The sequence below is a fragment of the Pinus tabuliformis genome, chromosome 6 (assembly GCF_031772625.1).
Source record: "Pinus tabuliformis cultivar Carrire ecotype Pingquan chromosome 6, CPIR1, whole genome shotgun sequence".
Lineage (NCBI taxonomy): Eukaryota > Viridiplantae > Streptophyta > Pinopsida > Pinales > Pinaceae > Pinus > Pinus tabuliformis.
In genome coordinates, this window is record NC_142292.1 from 1755178062 (window position 1) to 1755187307 (window position 9246).

The 9246-nt window shown below is 36.4% G+C and overlaps 1 protein-coding gene across 1 annotated transcript; it reads left to right on the forward strand.

Moving 5' to 3' along the window:
- Positions 1 to 342: 342 nt before the first annotated feature.
- On the forward strand, positions 343 to 999 carry LOC149265948 (uncharacterized). The gene has a single exon (XM_089406601.1). It carries the CDS (start codon positions 343 to 345, stop codon positions 997 to 999), a length of 657 nt encoding a protein of 218 aa, XP_089262727.1.
- Positions 1000 to 9246: the final 8247 nt, after the last annotated feature.

Genomic DNA, 9246 nt, shown 5'->3' on the forward strand with positions numbered 1-9246 from the left:
GCCGAGGATAATTTCAAGAAAATGGTTAATAATAATAATAATAATAATAATATGATGTTTATTAGTAAGAATAATAATAGTGAGTTAACCTATAGTAATAGTAGCATTAATAACAGAAAGTATAGTATTGATGAAAATTCTAAAGAGGATAATAATAATAATAATGATGTTGATGATTATGTCGATGATGATAATAATAATAATAATAAGCTTCCTCATCCTTCTCGTAATAATAGGGTTGTTAATATTTCTAAATTTTCCTTTCCCCCTTCCATCTTTAGCCTTCTTGAGAAAGGATTAAATTTTTCCCTCGCCCCTAAAAAGATCCCTGTGGAAGACATTATGTGTGACGTAGAGTTTGGGATTAGGGGCTTGCCTGATAATATTAAGGACACTATTAGGCAAGACTGCACTGTTGTCCTTAGGAAGGCAAAGCCCCCTAGAAGCAATATTAGCAAGGCTGAATTTGAGGCCCTCAAATCCTTGAACCACAACAAGGACATCGTGGTTCTTAAAGCCGACAAAGGAGGGGCTGTTGTCATCCTTGATAAGGAGGATTATCACCAAAAGATGTTGGATCATCTGTGTAACAGTGGCAGCTATAAAAATCTTAACAAGAATCCCCTAAAGAAGATCTCCAAAACAGTCGCTCTAGCTATAAAGTCTAGTAACATTGTGGGTTCCTTTTGCCATAAACTTATTGAGAGTAGCCCCATCACTCCGAGGATCTATGGGCTTCCAAAGATTCACAAAGAGGGGGCTCCCCTAAGACCCATTGTCAACACCATAGGTGGTCCAACATACCTCCTATCAAAATACCTTGCCTTGGAGCTTAGGCCCCTTGTTGACCTCACAGAGTCATTTGTAAAAGACTCTTCATCATTTGTCAACGAGCTTAAGGGCATAAAGTTTGACTTTGGGGACCTTATTTTGAGTTTCGATGTGGTCTCCCTTTATAGTTGCATTCCTATAAAGGAGGCCATTGATAACCGATCCTGATACCGCTCATTTAGTTGAAATTTGTCTCACATCTACTTTCTTCAACTTTGAAGGTGAATTCTATGAGCAAACCTGTGGGGTTGCCATGGGCTCACCCCTGTCCCCGGTTGTTGCTAATATTTTTATGGAAAAATTTGAATCCAAGGCTTTGGCCTCATCCCATCTCTTTCCCAAGCTTGAAAAATATTTGTTGACAACACTGGTGTCATCTGGTCTCATGGCTAGGAAGAGTTAGATCATTTTTTCCAGCATCTCAACAATCAATCCCCTTCCATAAAGTTCACCATGGAGTAGGAAGTTGATGGATGTTTGCCTTTCCTTGATGTTCTCATTTCAAAGAATGATGACGGTTCTTTCTCCCACCAAGTGTTTAGGAAGAAAACTCATACTGAGCAGTATCTTCATGCTAACTCCCATCATTTCCCTACTCAAAAGTTGGGTGTTCTCAACACACTAGTGACTCATGCGCTGAGAATCTCCGATGAAAAGAACCTTAATAGAGAGAAATTCCATCTCCTTAACGTTTTTGTTAATAATAGTTATAGTAGGCACCAAGGTCTTGAAGCTTTCCTTAAAGTCAACAAAGGTCCCAAGGTTAAGAAAGACCCTAAGGATCGAGTCTCAGGGGTTCATCTCCCTTTCATCCAGGGGACCACTGATAAGATTGCGAGAATCCTCAGGAGGCATAATGTTCCCTCTACCTTTAGACCCCTTAACACCATCTGTAGCTCCCTTAGATTAGTAAAAGACCCTATTGACCCCAAGGACATGAAAGGTGTCTATGTTATTCCTTGTTCCTGTGGGACCCCCTATGTTGGTGAGACTAGGCACTCTATTAATCAAAGGATTCATGAGCACTCAACCGACATAAAACATGGGAGGACCCGGTCTTCCGCCCTGGTAGAACACGCAGAAAAGACTAAGCATCACATATGTATTGAGGAGGCTCGTGTTATTGCCAAGATTGTGCCTTTTCATCACCGGAAGTTTAGGGAGGCCATAGAAATTGAAAAAAGGCCGAGCAATCTCAATAGGGATGATGGCTGGAAAATTAGCAACTATTGGATCCTTGCCCTTTCATCCTAGCCCCCCCCCCCCCCACCCCTGCTCCCACCCCTTGTGTTGTTCTTTTGGGGTCTTCTCTCGTCTTTTGCATCATTTGTTGTCCTTTTATTCCTTCTCTGCTCTTTGATTTTTATAAAAAGTAAAAATTAACATTACTTGTTCTCGTATAATAAGAATAAGATGTTTGTTTAAATAGGTAGTAAAAATCTTTTTAAGCTTTAGTTAATTAACATAATGTAATAATTAATAAAATATTTTTTTACCTAAATGAAGGCATTTTAAAGATGGAAACTAATTATTAATATTAATAAATAAAATTTAGTAATGAATTTAACTAATTAGAAACAACTATTTTCTTTCTCAATAGTTCTTCCAAAAAAAATAATGAGGAGAAATTGCTACATATTCAATTATGTTAGGTTCCTTAAATTTAGTATTAGGTCAAATATTTAACTAACTAAGTAGGTTAGCCTTTTAATAAACATTTTTAATTTTTCTTATTATTTCATATAATATTAATAATATAAGTTTGTATTTAATTTATATAGTTTTAATAATAAAAATAGATCTATTAATTAGTTATGGATTTATACTCTTTGTAGTTAAATACAAACAGTTAAATTTTATCAAATATAGTAATTAATATAACAAAACTAACTTTTGAATTAATTATTTTTCCATGTCCCTATCCCTCGGTCCAGTACAGTTACCCAGTCAAATATAGTCATTTCCTGGTCAAATATAACTGTTGGATGATCTACTCTCTCTATTTAAACTGTAGCCATGATCTAGTTCTTCAACTTGTCCCGGCAATGAACCACACTTGTTGGTTCGAAACGCGTCGACAAATGAGTTATGATGTGATTTTCGTCGAAAACTCTTATCAATTATATTGATGACTTGTTCGATTAGTTGAAGGGAGCAACAATGTTCCTGAAGATTGATCTGAGATCAGGATATCATCATGTACACATTAAAAAAGCGGACATCTACAAGATTTCTTTCCGGACTAGGTATGGGCATTATGAGTTTGTTGTGGTTTGACTAATTCTCCAGCTACTTTCATGTGCTTGATGAATAGTGTGTTGCATCCTTATCTGGACAAGTTTGTTATTGTATTCATTGATGACATCTTGATATATTCTAAAAATGAGGAAGATCATGCCGAGCACTTAGCAGTAGCGTTGAAATTATTGAGAGAGCATCAATTGTATGCCAAGCTTAGCAAATGTAGTTTCTTTTAGACAAAGTTACATTACTTGGGACATGTTATTTCTAAGGAAGGCATAGTAGTGGATCCAAAAAAGATAGAGGCTATCATGGAGTGGGTAATTCCTATAAATGTGGATGAGGTAAGATCATTTATGGGGCTAGCAGATTATTATAGGAGGAACTTCTCTCACATTGCATATCCTATTACGTCACTGCAGAGGCAAGGTAAGAAATTTGAATGGATAGAGGAATGTGTAGCAAGTTTTGAACAATTGATGCAATTGTTGACGAATACTCTAGTGTTAAATATTGCAGATCCAGAAAAATATTTTGTGGTGTGTACAAACACTTGCAAGAGAGGACTTGGTGGATTCCTTATGTAGGAAGGACAGGTAGTATGCTATGAGTCACGAAAATTCAATGAGCATGAGAAAAAGTATCCGACACATGATCTTAAGTTGGCAGTGATCATCCATGCTTTGAATATGTGGAGATACTATCTTCTTGGCAGACGGTTCATCTTGATGAGTGATCATAGTGGATTGAGGTATCTATTTGACCAACCGAATCTGAATTCCATACAAGCTGGATGGTTGGCCATGATTAGTGAGTTCGAATTTGAGATCAGGTACATCAAGGGTAAGGAGAACAAGGTTGCAGGCACTCTTAGCAGGAGAGTACATGTGAATCACATAGCAACTATGAGTTCGTATGAGACATACTTATAGAATCATATCTTAGAGGCAGCACAACAAGATGACATGTACATGGAGCTTATGTACATGTTACAATAGGGTACAGGTGGTCAGGATGTAGACTATCATCTACCTGCAGATGGTTTGATCAGATTTAGGGATAGGATATATGTGCTAGACAAAAATGAACTCAAGAAGACTATCTTGCGAGAATTTCATGAAAAATGTATTCAGGTCACCTAGGATACCAAAACACATTGACAAATGTGAAGAAGTTTTATCATTGGCTGAATCTGAAGAAGGACGTGGCAGAGTTGTGGTTAAATGTTTGGACTGTCAGCAGGTGAAAGCATAATATTGGAATCCATGTGCACTACTACAGTCAATTTCGATTCTAGAGTGGAAGTGGGAGGTAATTTCCATGGATTTCATCACAAGTTTGTTGAGGACATCTAGACAACATGATTCCATCATGGTTGTAATGGATAGGTTGACAAAAGTAGCACACTTCATTCCAGTGAAGTCCACATATTCAGCTAGTGATGTGGCACATGTATTCATTAGAGATGTAGTGAGGTTGCATTGTGTTCCAAGGAAGTTTGTGTTAGACATGGATGCTAAGTTCACTTCCATGTTTTGGAAGGAGTTGTTTACAGGTTTGGAGACAGAGTTGGCCATCAACACAACTTATCATCCATAGATATATGTTCAACAAGATATTGGAGGACATGTTGAGGATGTATGTGATGCATCAACATAGGATACGGGAGGATTACCTTCCATTGGTTGAGTTTTCTTACAACAATGAGTACCAGGAATCTTTGAGGATGAGTCTGTTTGAGGCGTTGTATGGGAGGAGTTGTAATACTCCCATTAATTGGAGAGATCTAGTGAACATGGTTTTGATTGGACTCGATATGTTGGCATAGATGGAACATTAAATACATGTTATCAAGAAGAAATTAAAGGCAACACAGGACATGCAAAAAATTTATGCATATCAGAATGGGTTGTTTAAGGAGTTTCAGGTTGGGGAACAGGTGTATTTTTGCATCAAGCCAAAGAATATCTCCTTGAGGATTGGTTCGTGTGCTAAGATGGCACCTCGACTTTGTGTACCTTTTAAGATTCTTGAAAGGATTGGACCATGAAAGTGAAAGTCCATGATGTTTTCCATGTGTTATTTCTTAAGAAGTATGTTAAAGATGTTGATCATGTGATTTATTGGTATGTATTGAAGGTGGAGCCGGATGGAGAATTCCATTCAAAACCTTAGTGTATATTGCAGATAAATATGCTCATGCTTCGGAACCGAGCAATCGAGCAGGTTAAATTGCAGTGGAAGAACTTTCGGCCCGATGAAGCTACATGGGAGACAGATGATTAGATATGGACTATGTATCCTTCTCTATTCGCCGGTTGAGCGAATGTTTTTGGTATATGTTTTGGTTTGATGTTTTGGTATATGTACATATGTATATGGATGTAAATACCACTATGATGTATGTCATAAAAATCCAATAAGTGGTATGAGTGTCATGTTGTTATGGTTATTATGTTGATTATGTGTCATGTTGGTTTTCTTCTCTGTATGTTGATAATTGTAAATACATCATCGAGCTCAGTTATAAAGATCCATGGGAAGAATGTTTTGATTACAACAATTTTGTTGGTTGTAGGTGTCGTTGAACATCGAGGGTGGTGTTCCCCAAAGGGGGAGGGTTCTGTAACAACCCTGATCAAAATCCCATGTAATATAGTTAATAAAGGCAAAATAATAACCAAGGTCATAGGACATGTATTCTAAGCTGAATGTTGGGTAAAAAATCCTAGTGTGGGTGTTCATTTGGTTTATTATGGCTAAGGAAATTGGCAAAGCAATGACAAAGGATTTGGAAAGGAAAAGTGGCATTAATTGGCATTATATTTATGAAAATAATAGAAATTAGGAGAAAAGGAAGGTGAAAGGTCACAGGTTTCATGTGAGGAGGAAAATGAAGGAAAATAATGGAAAATTGAAGAAGATATAGGCCTCATTAATAAAAAGCCTTTTGAGGATCAATTGGTACTTTTTTTTCAATTCAGTGTTGGAGATATCTCTCTATTATCTCTCTCTCACACACTCTTGGATACTTAGAGCATTCTTGGAGCACTCAAGCATTGGATCAAGGAAAGAAAAGAAGGCAAAGAGGAAGCAAAGATCAAGAAAGGAAGAGCGGGATCAAGCAACTACAATGAACTTATTTGCAAGTATCGATTTGCATGTGTGATTTCCTTGCTAGATTTGGAATGCATGGTACATGCATGGGTGTATTTGGTTCACTTGTTGTGATTGGCATGGGTTTTGCCAGGTGTGACAGTGTACTTCAGCCTTGCCTTTCCATTTTCGGATAACGATGGTGTGATGGGTTCTCTTGTATTTGGTTGATCTGGATTGCCTGATGGTTTCGAAACTGAGTGAGGTGGTCTCTGAAGGAAAGAACACATGGTCTAAGAATCACTAAATCGCACTGGGATTTCAGTAAAGCCGGATTTTGTATGCCTCGGTGGACCTAGGAATCCTTAACCATTGTATGACAGGATATACAATAAATACTAGATGTGTGTGCCCTCGATCAGGCCTAGGAATTCTTGGTTAGTGAATGGCGAGATATATGGTAAACCCTGGAGGGTGGAGTCTTGATTAGGCCTAGGAATCCTTGACCATTGTATGGTGGGTTATACGGTAAAGCCTAGATACTAGGAGACATGAAAATTCCTCACGGTGGAGGTGGAAAAATCCGGTGGCATCCATGCTTATTTAGGGTCTTGTGATCTGGTGGGCATTGCGGTAAAGCTTGTGGAAACCTGGTTTAGTTTGGTTTTGAGTCCCACATTCATGCTTGGAATATGGCACATGGGTGATTGGTTGAAAGAAAGATTTGGTTCGACCAATATATGGTCGAATGGTTCATGGAAGTCCCATACCTGGTTGGATTTTGCATTCATTGATAAGAGATCTTTCTCCTTGGTATATCATATGTAAATGTACTGGCTTACATGTGGATTTTAATGTTGTGATATCCTCATATTTATGTTGGTTATATGCTAGTTATGAGTATGTTTTATGACATACTTGATGTATGGTTTCTATCATGTTTTGATTAGTGGTTGAAAGTACAATTAATATATGACCTAATAGATGATAATGCAACTATTGTGATAAGGCAACAATGCTTCTTCACGAATTTCAGATAAGTATGAGACCCCTATGCTCAGATATGTTGTTATGACCTGCAAAATCCATATTTGTGACATGCTTGACGAAATGCCTATCATGGCTAGTAGGGGTCTAGTCAAGTCATTGATCAAGTGTTTGCATTAGTACCTTTTTTCAATGCCATTTATCATTTCTAGAAGTTTCATAAAGTTTTGGGCAGTGGGTTGAGACTTGACCATGAAAAAGTGGCACAAAATTAGGGGTCGTTCACTCAGAAATCGCTGAAAAATTCCTTAGTCGCTAGTATGCCCTTGCTATGGGAGGGACTAGAAGGCCTCAGTCGCATGCATGGCTTGTCATGGGAGTGGCTAGGGGTCCAGATCAGTGAAATGTCAAGTTGCCTCAGTGGTCGGTCACCTGGAAGGGTTGTTTAGCTCCTGAAGGTTTTGTAGCATGTGCAGAAGGTTTGGGTTGGTTTCTTCGGTTCCACTTCCTTAACTGTACATGGGGAGTTGAATAACATCATAGTATCATCTCATTAGATGTTTACCCCAGCGGACCGGTTAACTTAGGTAAATGTGGGAGGGGAGAATTATATATATATATATATATATATATATATATATATATATATATATATATATATATATATATATATATATATATTCCATTCTGCTATCTCATTAAGACATTTTGTAATATTAGTTTTTTATACAAAAACCACGTGGTAGCAATGTCCAAAAACCAAGGGTAGTGACATTGCCACCACATGGTTTTTCTTAAAACATGTAATGAGTTCCAAGATTTTTTTATTTTTTATTTTTTATCTCCCTCTTTTAAACATGCTTAGAATTTAACACATAAATAGTCAACAATTTCAAATATCATTCACTCAATATACATCAATATAATCAATCATAGGTATGAAGATTGAAATCTTATATTGGGTATTGAGTTCTTGAAAAATATAGTACCCAATCTGCACAAAGTAAAAACAATAAAATTTTTAAGCAGTTTAAAATTCCCCGTGAAAAATAAACTCAGAGTTGAAAATGGCATCAAGGTACACTACAATTGCCATCTTGGAAAAACCAAACCAAGGGTTGAAAACTAAACACAACATGGTGAAAAATTGTATTTGATGGCTCAAAGAGAAATCAAGCTTAAAAAAACAACCCAACATTCAAGTAAGGGAATACTCATGTTTGGAAACGACACTGAAAAACCAAGTATATTCAAGTATGCAAGCACAAGATTCAGAGCTAGAAATGACATTTAAGACCATCCTCTCTTTTGTGTAAAAAGTAAAATTGAATTTACTTGTTTCAATGTGATAATTTAGTAATGATTTCATCTTGATTTCAGAGAGCATTCACATGTGTTTGCATATTAGGTATCTTCAACTTCTAACACTATATAGGAATCTTGATCATAGTATCTTGATGTTTAACCAACCATATATCCTTTTGGCATTGCCAATGACCAAGTTTCATGGGAAAGCTATTGCATCTTCTTTTCTTCCATTAAGTCTACATATATACACAATATTGAAAAAATATATAAACATAAATAAATAAAACAAAAATAAATGTAAAGAATAAAGATAATGGTAAATCTTTGGATTTAAAGAAAGAAAAGAGAAATTCAAAAGTCAACCACACAAATTCAGAAAGCATGGATGTCGAATCATGCTTAAGGAAATAAATAGAATACTAAAAGTAATATAATAAATAGAGGATGATATTCTAGGTTGGGAATGAAACTTGAAGTTAAGGATTTAGTCTCTGATTTATTGTTGTCCATGAAATTGAAATTTCATAACATCCTGTCAATAAAACAATAAGAAGATAAATGCTCTATGAGTTTCAAACTCGACAAGATATTTTATCTACAAAAAACCCTCTTTATGCTTGCAACCCACACATATATGAAATCCATATGAAATCAAAAAAATGAGAAGCACTTTAGGCATCAAAGAGTGCAACCTGTTAATATGTACTTAAAAACTGAGACGGAGAGCATTTTGTTACACATAAATCACTTAATTTATTTATTGATCATAATGGTTACATATAT

What these genes read in the sequence shown, in the direction of transcription:
- LOC149265948 (XM_089406601.1), top strand. Translation starts at nt 343, where the DNA reads ATGTGTGACGTAGAGTTTGGGATTAGGGGCTTGCCTGATAATATTAAG.